Consider the following 19831-nt stretch of genomic DNA (forward strand, 5'->3'; position numbering starts at 1 on the left):
CTCAAAGGGGCACATGCACCCTGACGTTTATAGCAGTTTTATCAACAAAAGCTAAATTATGGAAAGAGCTCAAGTGTCCACTGACTGATGAATGGATAAAGAAGATGTGGTGTGTATGTATGTACACACACATGCGCACGCACACACACACACACACACACACACACACACTATGGAATACTACTTAGCCATCAAAAAGAGTGAAATCTTGCCATTTGCAACAACGTGGACAGAGCTAGAGTATATTATGCTAAATAAAACAAGTCAGTCAGGAAAAGAAAAATACCATACGATTACACTCATGTGGAATTTAAGAAACGAAACAGATGAACATAGGGTAAGGAAAAAGAGAGATAAGAAAACCATAAGAGAGTCTTAACTATAGAGAACTGAGGGCTGATGGAGGGAGGTGAGTAGGGAATGGGCTAGGTGAGTGATGGGTATTAAGAAGGGCACTTGTGATGAGCACAGGATGCTGTATGTAAGTGATGAGTTACTAAATTCTACTCCTGAAACCAATATTACACTATGTTAACTAACTAGAATTTAAATAAAAATCTGAAAAAAAAATCCAATATATATGTTTGTGCGTGTGTATATACACGCATATGTGTGCGTGTACGTATATACACACACATATATGTAAAGCTATAAATGAATAAATAAATAAATATGAAGCTTTGGTCACACAAATACCAAAAACCAAAATCCTTAAAAAAATTAAAAAGAGTACTACATACACTCTCATTGACTTCTAACACACACTAGGTAACCTGACATTTTCTCCATTATCAGAGTATTTATTTTTATAATGTAATATTTTAATAACATTTTTTCAAAGATAGATCTCATTGGAATATAAGAATAAAATAATAATGACAAAGCTAATAATAGGGCCTCATTTGCATTTCACTTCACAATTTTCAAAGCTATTTTTCATTTTCCTATTTCTATTTCAAAGCTATTTCCTATTCCTATTTTCAAATCTATTCCTCAAGAAACTTTCTTAAAGTTCCTTACCTCCATTTTATAGACAAACTATATCTTGTGACAAAAATATACTGAATACAAAACTGATTTATGATCCACTTAACTTTTAAAATAATGTATCATGCAATATCCTTTATAAAGTCCTTATTAAAAATAATCTCATTTTTTAAAATACCATGAAATACTTTCAAATCCAGATAATCTCACCAACACTTTAACATTCAAGAATTTATAGTTGCCTTGATCTATCCAGCTTACCCTAATTTTGGATGATTTGAACGGGAAAGAATCTGGTGAGCTTCACTGGTATAGTTTTCACTGAAATACCTTTAAGAAGTTTAGGAAAAATAATAAAATACATCATTCAAATTGAAGAGATCCAAGAGAAATTTAAAAAACTACTGTTAAGACGATAATACTGCCACAATCATCCCAATCTCCATCTCAAATCATTTCAGGGACTCGGAAATGCTTCTGAGTCAAAATTTAATTCTGAGCTATCAGGCCTATCCTGTTAGTACAGGGCATGGGCCCTTGGCAAGGCTTTAAAGTACTTAAGCAAACAAATGATTTAACAAGAGACGTTCTATCTATCTTTAAAACAGATCTAGAGTTCTTCTTGTTTGTTTGTTGTGACTTTAAATTTTCTATAAAATAGTCCATGTGTGCCTGTTGGGACATCATCCTTTCACCTTGGCTTATTTCTTCTATTGCAGCTTAGGTCAGTATTGTGTAATGGTGTTTTCCGTGCAAACAGAAGAAGGTCAATAGCCTTTCTTCTGCACTAAAAATATCCTCCTTGGTCAGTGGTATAACTAAAATGCTGGCCATAAAACAGATGTATTAGCAGGTACCACAGAGAAATATATAAAGCTATCTGTTTGTAGGCTCATACATCCTGTTGGCTTATAGTAATGAAACTTCTTTGAGTTCTTAAAGCTAGGGACTAGTCTTCTGTTCAACCTTCTGGATCACCTCATGACGCACTGGTACTCATACACATATACATATATACTTATATGAGGATAAGAAGTAGAATAAAAAGTGGATTTCCATGGGTCATTTAAATTTTAGAGGGCATAATCATTGAGATTTTCATAAAGTACAGAAATTTCTAACCAAATTTTCCGATTTTCCTTCTGTAGATTAATAATATAGATTTCCATTTTTCTTTACTGGCTCTAACATTCAACCCATTAAAAAACAAGAGTTGTTAACTCAGAAGTCTGTGAATGAAGGATCATTCATGAATGAAGGCGTATCCATGAACCACCTTAAATTATGCATGATTTTTCTGAGTATACATTTTCTGGGGAGAGAATATACAAAACTTTCATCAGATTCTCAAAGGGATCTATAATTCCCCAAAAAGGAAAAGTTCGGTTTTAGTGCAATGCTTTCCTTACATACTCTCATTTTTCTTCTTTATCCCTAGGTTGGCTCTAAGGATGCCTTTACTAAACTATTTATATTTCATTTTCATACATGATACTAATATAATTCAGTATTACATTATTATTTCAATAATCAAGTTACTCTTAAAATACTCAATCTGTAACACCGAACAGTATTTAATTTCCTTGATGAACTTATAGTCAACCTCTATCTTAACAGCATCTAAGAAAAAGGAACATCTGTGCAATAAGGAAAATTATTCCTTACAATAATCTGCACTGAATTCCCTCCCTCCTTCCTATCCTCCTTCCCTCTCACCTGCTTGCCTGCCCGCCTTCCATCCTTCTCCTTCCTTCCTAACTTTTCTCCGTTCCTACATACAGTTTTCGCTTTAATTTGTATGTTCTTCTAGTCACCTGTTTCTATTTGCTCCTCTATTCAGATGTCTTCTTGAATTCTTCAGTCTCTCTTGAATTCATTTTCTGTACAGTATCCTTTCTTCTTCTACACCTGCCTCAACATTCATTCACCTAAGTCATTATTATCAAACTACCAGCTATATTTCAAAGCAACAAAATATCTCAAGAAATTAGATAACGAAGGCAGAGAAAGATAAAAAATAAATTACATGTGGATATTTGAACAGCTCGCCTGCTTGTTGACTGTATTGCTACTTTGACCCCGAAGACTCATAGCTCCATACATAGAACAACAAACATAACTGTAGAGGAATCAGCTCTGATTTTTTCTGTTTTCAACCATCTCTAGTACATCATTGGCAATCAAATAACTATTAACATATGTGCGTGTTGGTCATTTTTCAAATTAGTAATATTAGCTCCACATAAAAGTGTCTGTAAATCATTTAAAGGTCTATTGGAATCCCTTACTACAGTCTTGAATCAAATCCTACCAACTTATTTCAATGTTAAGTTAAATTAAGTGCCCCCCTGGCAAATGCTGAAAAATCTTGATTTCTTAGGAAAAGAGCAAGAAGCAATGTTACTCATAAAAAGAAAAGAAACATCAGAATAGTGTTCAGCTAACTGAGGTTCAAGTATCTGTGTAATTTACAAGTACCAAGAAAAAAGATGGTTTTTAAAGGTTAAGAACAAAGAATCCATGTGTTCTGAAAAACAATGAATTTTAAAATATTTTATAATTCTTCCAAGTGGAAACAAACTGCATTTATTCTACTTCAATTCCAACTGGAAGTTTGTTTATCGAAGTAGAAAACTGGCAATCTCACTTTTTGTAATTATTATTTTTATATTATGTTACATCTTTGGCAGTTGTACTTACAGGGAATCTTTATACTTATAAAATTTAGATATTACAGAAAATTACATACTTTTGTAACTGGAAAAAAAACTGGAGATATCAAAACCCTCCTGTGTCTGTTTTCCCCCAAAATAGCTTTATCCATACAAATCTAGTCATTTTTTCTCAATATTAACAATCGAGCACAGTTTTAGGAATAATTTTTTCACAGTGACAACCATCCAAACTTTGCTACTGGTTACATTTCCCATTCTAGGCACTTTATAGTCTATAAAACACAATTCGAGGAGAGACCCAAACACTAGAATCTTTTAATTTGCATATCCACATCCATATTAATCTTTCAGTTTATTTTCTAGAACAGTTTTGCCATCAATTCTGACTTTAATCACGTATTTTGGAATTGCATGTATGTGCCCAAGTGTAAGTATTAAAGGAGAAAAAAACAAAAAGAGAGAGTTCATATAGGCTCTGAAAAGTCAGGGCTTTGGATCACTTGTTACAGATGGTGAAGAATAAGTGTGAAGACACTTTATTTGTATCTTATCGAGTTGTATTTCCCAAAATGGAATTAGAGAATCAAGAGAGAAGAGGCAAGAAGATAAAAAGAGTAAGAAAAGAGTGTATATAATTACTTAAGAGGTATCAGAAAGGAGGCCAGGGAGAGAAGGGAAGAAGAAAGATACTAGTAAGCAAAGAAATCATACACAGAGAAAATCTTTCCCATGTTTTCATATTGTTGCCAGCACATCAGTAAATACTTCTAGCAGTGTAGCTATTCAAATTCAGAGAAAGTGTGAAACAACTAGATCAATTATTAGAGTTAAATAATATTGGAGGTTCCATGTAATTTCACTTAGAGAAGAAAAAAAAGTTTATTTTCACTTACACGAGATTGATTAATCCAAGTATGCCCATGCCTCTGAAGTCTGTTTTGGGATCATCACCCTGGAAACCAATGTCAGCCCACTGCTTGGAGATTCTAGCCTTCAACTTTTTCGTGGGCATTAGAAGATTCCAAAGCTGTACAAACATGCTTCCATATTACAAATAATAGTGATGTTCTTAATTTACCAAGACATTTTTCTTCTCATAGCTAACATGAGTTAAGTCAAATGCTTTCAATGTTAAATAGCTTTTGTAGACAAATTATAGGTTCAACAAAAACTATACTTAAGAGAACATTACAATTATCCTAAAAAATGCAGCGTACTTACCCTAACTTAAAAGACTGACATAAAGAACAGACTTTGAAAAAGTGTCAAGTATACAGATATCTAAAACAGTGAAGTATCTTTATTTACTAAGTAATACATATATGCCAGCATTGGTAAACTGTCTCCTTAAGAAAAACACTGTTAGGTACTTGGTCCTTGCCTCAAACACTAAATACTTAAGTAGGCTCCACTCTAATGGTGAGTGATTAGTCCCTAATTATAAGGGAGACAGGGAGGGAATCATGAAGAAGTAAGTATTTCAATCCATATGATCATTATTTTATAAATTTTCATAATTTTAAAACAAAAATATGGCTTGGTTTCAAGTAAATATGTTCCTTAAGACTGAGAATTTAAGAACAGAAATCAAATATTAGCAACAAACTAACCAAAGCAAAATAAAGTTGAAAAAATTTAATCCTTTTCTAAATTCAATACCACAAAAGTCATCAAAGAAAACAGACTTATAAAAATTATTAAAAAGTTTGTGAATATTTGCAGAACAGAAATACCTGCATTTTTTTCCATTTCACTACCATTTCAGGCATTGTTGAGTAAAGGACTCCTAATGAAAGGAGTATCCTGTCACCTAAAATAAAATGTGAAGACTTGTGACTTTAGGACAGGGTCAAGACTCTGGCCCCGAAGTGAATCCAGGCATTACATTAGATTTTACCTGGTCTCTTCTCTTTTTACTAACATATTGGCATCTCTCCATGAGTTTGGCAAGGGGTTTGATGATGGGTGGCTCAGTTGGTTAAGTGTCCAACTCTTGGTTTCGGCTCAGGTCATGGTCTCCCATTTCGTGAGTTTGAGCCCCACATCAGGCTCTGTGCTGACAGTGCAGAGCCTGCTTAGGATTCTCTCTCTCCCTCTCTCTCTGCCCCTCCCCCACTTACTCTCTCTGTCCCTCTTAAAATGAATAAACTTAAAAAAATTAAAAATAAAATAAAGTAAAATAAAATGCACAAATATCAAACTGCTGGGTTCCATCTCTGGTGATTCTGATTTCATAGGGCAAAAGTAGAACCTTCAATTCTAAATATTAAGACACTGGTTAACTTTAGTGAAGGTGGGCCTTAAACTACACTTACAGAAACACGTACCTACTTTACCCACAGAGACTGCTGAGTCTGTGCAATGGCTGGGTGGTTCACTGCCAGCAACTGGCTTTTTACCTTTAAAACTGGGTTTCATGATGAATCACTAAGATAAAAATTCCCTTGACTAAAATGCTTGGATTTACATCTTACCCCGTCTAAAGGGAAGGTATTATGTAAAAAGGGTCAGAAGTTAAGGGAATAATGATTAACAATGAGGATATAAACAGAGGGCAAGCCACAGTGAGTGCCCAGCACAATTCTAAAACTTTGTGTTTTTTTGATTTTTTTTCTATAACTTTAAATATACAAATTCAGTCTACACTAACAGCCCTTTGAGATACGTATTTTCATCATTCTCATTTGACAAAATCAAGTTTTATTTTTAATTTTAAAATTAAGTGAAGTATGTATTTATACTCTTTTTGAAAAACAGGGTTGTTTTTTTTTTAACTTGTCTCTTACTGTTACTTAGATACTACTAATGCCTCTTTCTACAGCATTTTTATGTATAACAAACTCCTAACTCCAAGTACAATGTGCTATTTTCTTTGACTTTAACCATTAAAAATAAAATTGGCCCTAAAGCAAATTACTTTATCTTCTTTGGGCCTTAGAATCCTCATCCCTAAACCTGAAATGAAGATGCTAGACCAGATGATCTGGAAAGCCTATTCCGGGTATACTAACCTCTAATTTTGGCCTCTCACCAGCCTCACGTATTTATACTTTAGAAATAAGAAATAGGAAAATTCAAAGTAAATTTTATTACTTTATTAATTTTTAAATCTGTGGTGGCATTATTTGGCAATTCACATTCCATAAATCCTAAAATATTTGACATAATAATATGAAATGGGACATCCATGTTCACAATTTGAAAGTAAGCTAAAAAAAAATGCCTAACTTAAATGAGCGATTTATACAAAAAGTAGAGGGAACATCTGAAGCTTATGGACTCATACTTATCAGTTAAAAAGATATCTCTCTTAATAAGTTTATCTTTTATTTCAGAATTAAAAACATTAAAATTTATGTGAATGTATTTTAAAGAGGCTTATCAGAATATTATAAAAATAGTTAACTCAAAATCTTTTGCCAACAAAAGGGGCAAAGAAATTGGATGACTGTGTAAGCCTCTAGAATTTGCACACAGACCTTACTAGCTCAAGCCCAATTTATTTTTCCAGTGTCCAATAACTCCAAATACTGAAAACAAAATTTTACCTTGAGAAGCAGCTTTTCATGTTGGAGGTTATCAGAATCATATGGTCTTTTCCTCACACTCTCTACATCCAAATAGAGCTGTTTATAACCGGATATCTGCAGTAAGCATGCCTTCATGCAGATTTTAAAACTGAAAACGATAAAATTATTATTTTTAAAAATCACATCTTCTTATTACAATAATGTCTTCCATAGCTTGTGGTTCGTATGTCTATTTAGAAAGCATCTCCTCAATTCCTCATCTAGTGAAGTGAAATGGTTGAAATGGATGATCTCTACAAATCCTTCAGCTCCAATATTTTATAACTGTGCATGTGATCCCCACACCTCACCATACAAGTGTATAATAAAAGAGAATACTGTAAAGACAGCATACCTGGCATCCTTCTCAGGGTTAATATTCTTTTCCTTCATAATATCTTCTACACATTTGTCTACTTCACTCTGAACAACAAGTGTTGCTTTCTGCAAAACCTGTTTATGTGAAAGAAAGCTGAATGAGGAAAATCCCTTATAGTTGAAACACAACAGTAAGTTTTGGGGGCATTTAGTCTTTACAATGCATATATTAAAATGCAAAATAAACCAAATTTGCTTCACTACAGCTAAAATCATACATACACACCTACAAACAAATATAAAAGAGAAGCAACATGATGTATCAGATAAAGGCTTCTTCAACTGGAATCAATAGGGTCTCAACTGGTAAGTTCTTAGCAAATGAGCTACCACCACAGTGGGTGAATGAAGCAGATATATAAGTTTTTTAAATTACATAACAAATTTTATGTACAAAAATTTTAATGCAGAAGTTAAAAAAAAACTTGGGGCATCTGGGTGGATCAATCGGTTAAGCTTCTGACTTCGGCTCAGGTCATGATCTCACAGCTTGTGAGTTCGAGCCCCACAGTGGGCTCTGTGCTGACAGCTAAGAGTCTGGAGCCTGCTTTGGATTCTGTCTCCCTCTCTCTGCTCCTCCCCTACTCGTTCTCTGTCTCTCTCTCAAAAATAAATAAATATTAAAAAAAAAAAAGTTAAAAAACTTGAATGCAGAAGAGCAGAAAGAACTCAAATATTCTTGCAATTACTGACCCCCCAGACATAGCCCATGGTAACAGATATCCTTAGTCTTTTTTCTATGCATATAAAGCAGATTTCTTACATAATATGTCCTATAAATGTCCACTGGATCCTTCTTTCAACAATCAAACAAGTTCCGGTCTTTCTTACCCTTAAAAAGTTTCTTTAACTCTTATCCCTCTGTAAACTACCATCAAAATCCTCTCTGGTATCCCTTATAACTCCAGGCAAAATATTCTCATCATACCTGGAGTTACACCTCTGCATATCCTGGGCCTTTCTTCTGGAATGCTCTTTCCCAATCAATAACATATCAATACTTCCCATTTTTAAGTTAGCTCACATACCAGGTCAAAGAAGCCTTCACTGATTCTATTCAAGTGGAATTAACCTCTCCTCTCTTTGAATCCCCATAATAATTTATCTATAACCTTTCTATGATATATTCTACTTCCTATATTATAGTTATTTTTATATATTAAGTAGAAAATTATTTGAGGACAGAGATTGTATCTAGTTCATCTTTTCATATCCTGCATGTAAAAGATAAGTGACAATTGTTAAATGAAGATATTTAACAGATAAAAACCTGTGGGAAGGCAACTGTTTCAGTAAAAGATAAGTACAGCAATGGATACTATTATTTGAAAGCAAGAAAAGGGAAGAAAAAGAAGACTCCCCAAAGTAAATTAAAAAATGAGAAGGAAAATGATCAAAGACTGACAGTAAAGATACACATATGGTCAACAAGGTCTAGTTGGTCAAATGCTGAGGTAATATGCCTACAGGAAATATCTTAAAACTTAAAACTTAAGCTTAAAACTCAGGACTAATGAAAGGGCTACCTTTACCATGGATAGAAGCCTTTTGCCTCCTAAAACATGACAAACCTAATCAAATATCACCTCCTTTTGTGAAGCCTTCCTTGGCCCTGGAGTTAGCTACTTCCTTTATGCTCATACCTCAGTGACAGAGCACTGACTACACCATATTTGTTTACTTTTATTTTATATATTTGCCAACGGGCTTTGTCTCTCTTATTTACTCTTACATTATGAATGAATGAGTGACTGAACTTGCTAAAGCCCTACATAAACTTAGAGTTCATATTAGAAACAATGTCTAGTCTCTTAGCAAATACTTTTTCCTGTAGACTGACTTTTTAAAAAAAAATTGAGGTATATTACAGATCCAGTGAAAGGAACAGATGTTACTCAATTTGATTTTGACAAATGCACATAACCAAGTATTACACATCCCTATCAAGATGTAGAACATTTCCATAACCCCAGAAAGTTCCCTCGTGCCCCTTTCTCAATCAACTGTTCTTTTAAGAAGCAACCACTACCCTGATTTCTATCATCATAACTTTGTAGTGTACACATAAATCAAATCAGAAAGTAGGTACTCTTTTGTGTCTGGCTTCTTTCAATGTTCCTAGGATTCATTCACATTCTTGCTTTTAACAGTAATTTGTTTCTTTTAACTGTCAAGTAGTATTCTATTTTGTGAATAGATCTTAACTTGCTTATTCATTCTTGTGATGGGTATTTGCATGGTTTCCAGTTTTAGATGATTATCAATAAAGTCGCCATAAAGATCCTTTATTATCTTTTTGTAAATACAGGTTTTCATTTCTCTTACACACCTAAGAGTGGAATTGCTAAGACACAGGATATGTTTAACTTTGAAGAAACTGCCAAAACCATTTTCCATAGTAATGGTAGCATTTTATACTCCCATAGGTGCTCACCAACATTTGGTGCTGTCAGCCCATTTCATTTAGGAAATTTCATCATCCTATCCTAGTGTGCATGTAGTGTCCCCTTATTGTGCTTTTAATTTGCATTTCCCTGCTAATAATGTAGAGAACTTTTAGAAGTGCTTTTTGGCCATTTTTATTTATATATACTTTTATACGTACATATATATGAATATATGTTCCATGTCATGTATATGTACGTATGTGTATATATATATATATATATATATATTTATTTATATACATGTATATGTGTGTATACACGCATATGCATCTCTTTCCTTTGTGAAGTGACTATTCAAGGCTTTTCCCCTTTTTAAAGTTGTGTTGTCTTTTTATTAGAGATCTCAAAGTACTTTACTAGATACAAGTCTCTAACCAAATATATGTGCTAACCAAATATCTTCTCAGTATGCTGCTTGCCTATCCATTTTTTTTTGCCAATTCATTTTTAAAAGACATCTTTGATAAGCAGTTTTTATTTTGATAAAGCCTAATTTTTCAACTTTTTCTTAAATGGTAGCACTCTATCTTCTCTAACAGAAATCTTTGCTTAACCCATGGTGGTAGATATTCTCCAATATTTTGAGAAGCTTTAAAATTTTAAACACAGGTGTAAAGCACGTATCAAATTAATTTTCACATGTAGGGGAAATAGGAGTTGAGTCCTGACTTTCCTCAATTTGGATATCCAATTGTTCTAGCACTATTTGTTGCACTTTCCTGTTCTCACTGAATTGCTCTGGAATCCTTGTTAAAAATGGCATGTGGTCTATGGGGCACTTGGGTGTTTGCTGGTTAAGCATCCAACTCTTGATTTGGGCTGAGGTCATGATCTCACCATTGGGAGACAGAGCCTGGTGACAGGTTCCACACTGGGCATGGAGCCTGCTTGGGATTCTCTCTGCCTCTCTCTCCCTCTGTCCTCACCCTGCTCCTATGCATGTGCACATACATATACTCTTTCCCTCTAAGAAAAAATTACATGTGGTCTATTTCTGGTTTCTCATCTGTTATATTGATCTATTTGCCTAGAAAGTTTTCCATTCAGGTAGCTTAAGTCCTCTAACTTTGTTTTTTTAGATTACTTGGGGTGTACTAGGAACTTTACATTGCTGTATAAATTTTAGAATGAATTGTCACTTTCTTCAAAAATAGCCTGTTGGGATTTTGACTGGAATTGCACTGAATCCACAGGTCAATTTGGGAATTAACATCTTAATAATATTGAGTTTTCCAATTGATGATTAGAGTAATCTTTGTGCTTTTAACGTTTCTTAGGAAAACGAGTTTTAGTGCAGTCTTGTGTAGTTTTCATTAAATTTATCATTGAGTACTTTGTTTCTAAATGCTATTGTAAGTGGTATTGTTTTGTTTTCCAAAAGTTTGTTGCTAACTTATAGAAACACAGTGTCCCGAGACATTGCTAAATTCATTTATTAATAATGCTAGTAGTTTTCGTAGATTTCTTAGGGTTCTTTGCACTCACAAACTCTTCCACCTGTTAATAATGACAGTTCTTTCTTTCTCTTTAATCATATGTTTTAGATTTCTTTTCCTTACTGGACTACCTAGGACCTCCTCCACAATACTGAATAAAATCAGAGAGTAACTATCCTGGGCTTCTTCCCCATTTGATGTGGGAGCATTCAATATTCCAGTACTATGTATCATGTTAGTTGCATGTTTTTCACAGATGGCCTTTATTAGGATGAAGAATCTCCTATTCCTAGTTAGTTTAGCTTTCTAATCAAAAATGGGTATTGAGTTCTGTCAAAATAGTTTAGTATCTATTGAAATGATCTTATTTTTCTCATTTATTTTGTTAATGTGGTGAATTATATTCATGGATTTTGAAAACTCAATCATGATGTAATATCCTTTTTATGCATTACCAGGATGAATATGCTAATGAAGAATTTCTACATCTGTATTCATGAAGGATATTGATTTGTAATTTTTATTTAGTATACTGTCCTTGTCTGGTTTTAGTTATCAGGGTCATACTGGCTTCACAAAATGTGTTTCTTCCTACTTGATTTTCTAGGAGTTTATGTAATAGTGGTATTATTTCTTCTTAAATGTTTAATAAGAGTTCACTAGTGAAGAAGAGTTTTCAGTGCAATACTTTTAGATTATAAATTCCATTTGTTAAGTATATGGCTATTTATATTTTTAAATTTCTTTTTGTGTTAGTTTTGATAAATTGTGTTTTTCAAGGACTTTGTCCCTTTCATCTAAACTACAGAATTTATTGGGATAAATTCATAGCATCCCCTTATACTTTTAATGACTGTAGTCTGATGTCTCCTCTATCATTCCTGATATTGGTAATTTGGGTTTCCTCTCTTTCTTGATCAATATTCCTAGAGGATTATTAATATTACTAAGAATCAAATCTTTTCAAAGAATCAGTTTTTGAGTTTGTTATTTCCTACTTTTGTCTGTTTACCATTTTATTAATTTTTTATCTTTTAATTATATCCTTTCTTTTCCTTACTTTGGGTTTAATTTGCTCTCTTCTGGTTTAAGGCATAAGCATAGATCATTGATTTAAGGCCTTTAAAAGCTGTTTAGGTACACTCTACATTTTGATATGTTGTGTTTTCATTATCACTGAGTTCAGTTTTGTTTCTTTTTTTTTAATTTCCCTTGTGAGTTCTTTTCTAATTCATGGGTTATCTTCCAGATACTTGGGAATTTTCTAGATGTCATATTTTTCTTACTTCTAAGTTAGTACTATGGGAGACAGAAAACATACTCTGTATAAGTTCAAACCTTTGAAACTTATTGACACTTAAAGACTCACATATTGATGTGTCTATATAAATATTCCATGTGTACTTGAGAATGTGCATTTTGCATTTGCATTTGTTGACTATAAATGTCATTTAGATCAAGATGGTTAAAAGTATTGTTCAAATGGTAAATATCCCTTCTGATTTTTTTTTTTTTTTTGTCTTTTTGTACCATCAAGTATTGAGAGGTATTTCCAGCTACAATTGTTGATTCATCTACTTCTCCCTTTGAGTCAATTTTTCTTCAAGTATTTGGCAGCTTTATTAATAAGTGCATACACTTAATATGTTGTATTTCTTGATAAATTAACCCTTTTATCAATACAAAAAAAGTATTTAGTCACTGGTAATATTCCAAGTTTATATTTTCTGAAACAAAGACACAACAGCTTTTTTATGCTTATTGTTTGCATGGTGTATCCTTTTGTTTTCTATTTGTGTCTTTATGTTTAGAGTATATTTCTTGAAACAATATTCAGTTAATTGGGTCTTACTTTTTTATCCATCTGTCAATCCCTGGCTTATTCTCTACCTTTTTGGTAGGTCTGCTTCCCCATCAAAAACAAAATAGCAGCCTGGATGGAGGATAAATATAAAACATTACAATGTTTTCTAGTTCTAATGTACCCCACCATTTTGAAGGTATATTCCATACTGGAATATATAGTACTCAGAGAATTTCTGAGGTCAGCAATTCTAAAATTTTCTTTTTTAACCTCAAACCATGTAAGCACCCAAAGACTATTTTCCCAATATCATTTACTTTTTACTAAAGAAAAAGCGGGTGACAGTATAAGAACAACAAATATGAATCACTTATATATTTTGTAAGAAAAGATATATATGCTTATACATATGATTTTATTATAAAACATTAAATGAACATTAAAGTAATATAGTCTTTTTTATTATACCTGCCTTGATAGATTACAAATTACATGATTAACACATATTCATAGGCAGCAAATATCAACAGTAAGTTTCACTATGCAAGCAAATTTGGGGAGATTATACATACATTTGTGTTTGTATACACAGTGTGTGAACATTTCGTTTTTGAAACACCATGCCTATGTAGTTATATACTTAAAGGTTGGGTACTTAATGTCTAGCTTTTGCAAAATTAGAGACCAAAAAATATGCAAATACACATCACTATAACAATGACCCACAGGCGACTAAACTGATGCCATAAAACTAATTTATTATTCCACAGCTAGAATGTTATTATTATTTAAAAGCTAAGACAGCAGCTGCAATTGAAACAAACGCAGCCAGTTAAAAACACTATTAGATTGACAAAGTGTTCTTTTCCTAAATTTCAAATATTTCAAATACTTGTATATGCATTAGTACAGTGAAGTTTTGTAACATTACCATACATTCCACAGCAGCAATGCTTCTTAGCAGAATACTGAATTAGATTCCTCAAATTCTAATAAAGTTTCCATTTTCATTTATAAATCCCAAAGTTTAATAAATCTTAATATATAATTAATAAGTAGTCCTTAGCCTAAAATACCAGCAAATGAGACTCAATTTTTAACAGTCAAGAAAAGAATTTCCACTATGAAATAGTTCACAACCCAACAGGACCATTCTATCACTGCTTTAGGAAACTGGCCTTAGATTAAAATCACTTTTATCCACAGCAATCATCAGTAATGTTGAGAATTTAAATACCTAAGAAGCTTTCATGAATATTTTAAAGTTCTCAAAATCTTGTAGTGTATATTGGTTTAATCCCATTAATATTACCAATAATTACTATTTGTTGGATACTTATCGTGTACTAGGCATTCTCTTAGACTGCTTTCATATTAATATCTCCTAACCTAAAACAATCACTTGGGCATTCACACCTCCTTTTACAATGAGAAAATAAGTAACTTACACAAAAGAAAAGTCAAACAACTAGCAAGTGATAAAATCAGGATTTGAACCCAGACTTTTCTCATGTACATAAAAAAGTAGATCAGGTTAGTAGAAATATCACAAAATCAGAATTTGATTTTACTCTACAAAGTAATTGGAAATATGTGAGATGCAATACATACCAGAAATGGTATGTTTAAATTGATGAGGCTTCCTCCATTTGTTTATTGACAAGTTTATTTTAGATTTCAAACTTCAAGAAAACAAAGCTTCTGTGACATATAATTCAGTAACTACATTTGTTCACCACCCATCCTTTTTTTTAGTATGCCCTACATAACACTATTAGCAATCTATACTTTTTAATAATAAAACTGTAACAATACAAATGTTTATTTTTCAAAAGGACTTTTCAGAGTCAGTATATCAGATAAAAAAATAATAAACATTGTACTGCTCTTTAACTCATTACCCCTACCTTAAAGTTCCCAAACACTTCAGCCTCTATTTATCTATACTTTCACAAACTGCCTATTCAGAAGTATATTCAACACTGGTTTTTATTTCTTTTGTATATTGCAAAGACCCTGGTGGAATGGTGAATATATGGCACTGCTCAAATCTTTGGTCAAAGATTCGGCCAAGGCACTAGAGTTCTTAAAAAGTAAAATCTTATGTATGGTCCCACATAAATTTGGCATAATTTTACTACACATAAAATCCCATTAGTAAAATCTGTGACCAAAACTGTTGTTACAGTTATAGTAACAATAGTTACACACGGTGACACTGAGCAGCTAGTTTCAGAATTCCTCTTGAGGTTCTTCCACAATTTTTGATAGTTACTTTGTGAAATTGTATCCTAAGTTTCAATTAATGGAAGGAACCATATGGGTGTATAAGGTAAAAATAAATTTTTAGAACCAACAACTTATTAACTTTTTAGATCCTTACATTCTCATTAAAAAAGACGAAGAATATTAATCTCTCTAGGATTTGGAATAAAAGAGTAGGACTCCAGACTCTTGTTCCCCAATATATATTCATGTACATGAGCTTTTCTTATCTTGACCATTAATAGAAAAAGATGGTAACTAATCAGTAAAACACTTATTTTATAGGTCACTTTCCCGAACATAACTGATATGCTTGCAATATTCAACAATGTCCATTTACTCTCTGGCATGAATTAGTAACTCATATCAATATCACTAGACAACAGTAAGTCGACAGTTTTTGACTCTTTTTTATCCACATTGTACATCATGACCAAGTACAAACATACCCATGGATATCTAAAATATAAACAGATGCACACACACAGATAATGAATATTAAAATTTCATAAAACAGTATTTAACCTTATTATGACCAATGTTTTCTAATTCTATTCTATTCTATTCCTTTTGCTGTTAATGCTGGCTGTGATCTCCTACGGGATTTCAAACAATGATCTAAATGACCCATACTCTACCTTTGTCACACCGAGTAATACATACACATACATATATACGTATATGTGTATATATATATATATATATATATATATATATGTGTGTGTGTATATATATATATATAGAAAAAACTGTGAACTATTATAGAAGAGAACAGCATGCAGTAGATTGAATTAATGGTCCCAATTTTTCACTCCCCTATAATTAAATTATATACTCACATGTTTACCATGGCTTTATAGCGAGCATAGTGTATTTCTCCTTGATTTGGGTTTGGCTCTGTAACTTACTTTAGCAAATGAGATGTTAATAGACATGACAGACATGTCTGTGTGGTTGGACAAATAATGACCTACTGCAAGAAGAACATTCTCCAGGTATCTACTGCATTTTCAACCTGGGTTTCATAATGACACAATTGTAACAGATCTGAACTTGGGACCAACTTGAAGAGCCTCTCCAGTTGGCCCACAGACCATGAGCAAGAAATAAATAATGTATTATTATATATGCCCCTGAGATTTTATAAGTTTGTTACACAGCAGAAGCTAACTAATGAATAGCATGAGGTATGACTTATTTTAGATCAAAAGACACATGATACAGTTTTTTATAACTATCCAAAATCGTTTGTTTTATCTCTCACGTAAGAATCTATCCCAAAAACACAGTTTATGAGGTTTTTCTCTTGAGAACTTGCTTTTTCAAAGGCTATCAAGTTTTGAGGCAAAATAAACAAGCAAAACCTCAGATAAAGACAAATTATTCAAATACCTTCTTTGTGCACAAGTAGCACACTAACATAAAGAAAATGTTTCAAAAATAAAATATTACCTCTCTTTTTGAAAGAAAGAGAGAGTATGAGAGCAAGGGAGGGGCAGAGGGAGAGGGAGAGACAGAATCTTAAGTAGGGTCCAGGTCAACGAGGAGCCCCACAGGGGGCTCGATCTCACAACTGTGAGACATTACTTTTAAAAAAGTGGGAAATTTCATGCAATACTCTTTACAGCAAAGACTTGTAGAACATAAAAAAATAATTAATTCAAAAACTGAGGTATTATTTTAAAGAAAAAGTTTTCTAAAATTACCAGCTTGAGATAATCCTACCTTATTCTTGGAGTAGGTCAAGGAATTTTCTGAAATAAAGAAAAAAAAAAAAAGAATGTTACCACTTAAATGCTGTTTGTGAATTACTTTATAAAAAATAGTATAAATATCAAGCCATCAATAAGTTAATAGTTTAGAAGATGTAATTTCCACATGAATAACACAGGAAAAATTTTAAAAAATTATCCTTATAGATAACTAGATATGATTCCAAGACTCTCAACCCAACACAACACACAAGAGCCAAAGAGGTAGGACTGTCCTAATTTCCCCAGGGTCATCTGTTTCTATGCAAACTGCCAAGTGTCTACTGACCACTGCAATTCATTCATGGCTGCCTCACAATAGCTTGGGTCCCAGGAACTCATCTAAATACTATATAAGGAAAGTGCTCTCTACTACATTTTTTTTTTTCATTTGTTAGCCTTACGGAGTAGGCATTTAGATTTGAGGAACTAGCAAGTGAATCATACAACAACGAAGGGGCAAAAATAAGAGATTATTTGGCTAACTATCTTCTAACAGACAAATAAAAAAATAGCTTTTCCATTCTTGTCTTTTAAGAATGACCAGAACATTTTTACTAGACTATTTAACATTTTTTTTCTGGTACATGTACTAACAGTCTCTTTATTCTCAGCAATTTGAAAAATTCAAGACGAATAGTTTTGCTACAAATTAATGCCTTAACATGTTCTTCCCCCATACTACAGAACATAAACCACTACTGTTAAGATTCCTCATCAAGAAGTACTTTGTTCTTCTTAGAGCAGCCAAAAGGGCAAATCAAAAGAGCAGGCAGTAATTGAAGTCAGCCACAAAATTGTGAAAAAACTAGGGAAGTAATTAAACTTCAATCATCCAGCTGCCCTGAGGCTTACTCACTCCCTCCTTACATCTCTCATTCTTCCCAAGTTGCCTTGGATACCAACACCCACCCCCCAGATCTCACAGGGGTGAATTTCTTCCTTGAAGCACGCCGTTCAACACAAAGGAGGATTTGGTTAAGTCATGATTTTCCCTTTAACACAGTGAACATGAACTGTAACCAATTCCTGATCTCCCTTACTCTGGTCAAAGAGTGATGACCTCAACCAAATTTCTCACTCCTCTGTGTTCTAATTTAAAGCAATAATTTCAATTAAGCACTGAAAGCTGGTGAATTTTAGAAGGTAACAGAGCACCACTGTTCAACAGAAATATAATGCAAGGCAAAATGTGAGCCACATGTGTACTTTAAAAATTTTCTAGTAGCCACATTAGAATAAAACACACACAATTTTATATGTTTTAACCCAATATATCCAAAACATTATCATTTCAACATATATTAATGAGGTTTTTCTACATTCCTTTTTCATGTAAAGTCTTTGAAACCCAGTGTATATTTCTGCACATCTTAATTCAGACTAATCACATTTTAAGTGCTCAATAACCACATGTGGCTGCTGGCTACAACACTGGACAGTGCAGACTTTGAGTGCAATAATCTCTACCAGGGATCACTAGATACCTGTTACTGTTCCTTCATGAATTACATAAGACACTAAAAGACTGATGAAAGATGATGAATATAAAAGTGGATCCAGATTCAGACACCCAGGCTTCCCCACCAGTTAAGTAAAAATTTCAAAGGGCATAGAAATACAGAAATTCTTCTCTGGAAAATAGGTTGCAAATATAATCTAAGGTATAACTGATGAATTTCACGAGCCAAGATCATTCTTTGCACAGATGTGGAATTAAATAATAATGTTTCTTTTCCTATAAGATCATAATATAGTTTTAGAGCAGAAATCATTCAAAGCTAGATTTCAAAGATTAAAAACTAAGTTTCTTGATCAGGATACACAATGAGTACAACTGCCACTATGAACACTGAGACAAAATATTCACTCAGAGTTACTTAATCACCCTTTTTCAAATAACATTACCTATCCTGTGTGTCCTTTGTGCACCTACATAGGTATCAAAAATTCGCTGCAATTCACACTTTCCGGTCATCTGCCGTAAGAGCCATTTCATCCAAAATCGAAAAAAGTGCCCATAGAAGAACTCCCACAAAGAAATAAACATTTTTTTCCTGGAGAAGGAAATATATGACAGATTTAATGACCTTGAATTAGATTTTAAAAAGGAAAAAAAAAATTACAGTTTATCCAACTCATCAAATCCCAAGTTATACCTATCACACTTTTCCACTGGGTCTACTTTGTAGCAGTTATTTAGGCATGTAAGAAAACAAAGACAGAAGTAATAAATACCATTTAGATCAATTAAATGACGGATGGTCAAATGGCCAATTTATCACTTTCTAGGAATTAACTGTAAAAATCAAACTACTTACTTAGATTCAAGTTCTCAGTTCCCTATGTTCTCATCTTTGAAAATGGGGCCCAATTTAGCAACAATTATATCAAATATGCCTTATATCAGAATCGTTTGTAAAAGGAAGAGTTCTTTTAACCCCTATGTATAATTCCAGTTACATCTGTCCCACAGTCAAGGAGATTCCGGCAAAAAAAAAAAAAAAAAAAAAAAAAAA

General features: G+C 32.9%; 1 protein-coding gene across 9 annotated transcripts in view; it reads right to left on the reverse strand.

Moving 5' to 3' along the window:
* ELMOD2 (ELMO domain containing 2) overlaps positions 1 to 19831 on the reverse strand; it is a 44538-nt gene that overhangs the window by 10747 nt on the left and 13960 nt on the right. For 6 of the 9 annotated variants that reach the window (XM_045055842.1, XM_003984986.6, XM_019828939.3 and 3 more), the window contains exons 2-7: positions 19221 to 19369; positions 17287 to 17315; positions 7587 to 7684; positions 7211 to 7340; positions 4556 to 4689; positions 1249 to 1317 (exon numbers count right to left, since the gene is read on the reverse strand). In XM_045055842.1, the coding sequence (XP_044911777.1) occupies positions 1249 to 1317; positions 4556 to 4689; positions 7211 to 7340; positions 7587 to 7684; positions 17287 to 17315; positions 19221 to 19362 (602 nt within the window). In that variant the 5' untranslated portion in view covers positions 19363 to 19369. Of the gene's footprint in view, positions 1 to 1248; positions 1318 to 4555; positions 4690 to 7210; positions 7341 to 7586; positions 7685 to 13344; positions 13426 to 17286; positions 17316 to 19220; positions 19370 to 19471; positions 19497 to 19633; positions 19826 to 19831 lie in introns of those variants that run through there. The other 3 variants (XM_019828940.3, XM_019828942.3, XM_019828946.2) reach the window with 3 other exon arrangements.

Source organism: Felis catus, chromosome B1, assembly GCF_018350175.1.
Source record: "Felis catus isolate Fca126 chromosome B1, F.catus_Fca126_mat1.0, whole genome shotgun sequence".
NCBI lineage: Eukaryota > Metazoa > Chordata > Mammalia > Carnivora > Felidae > Felis > Felis catus.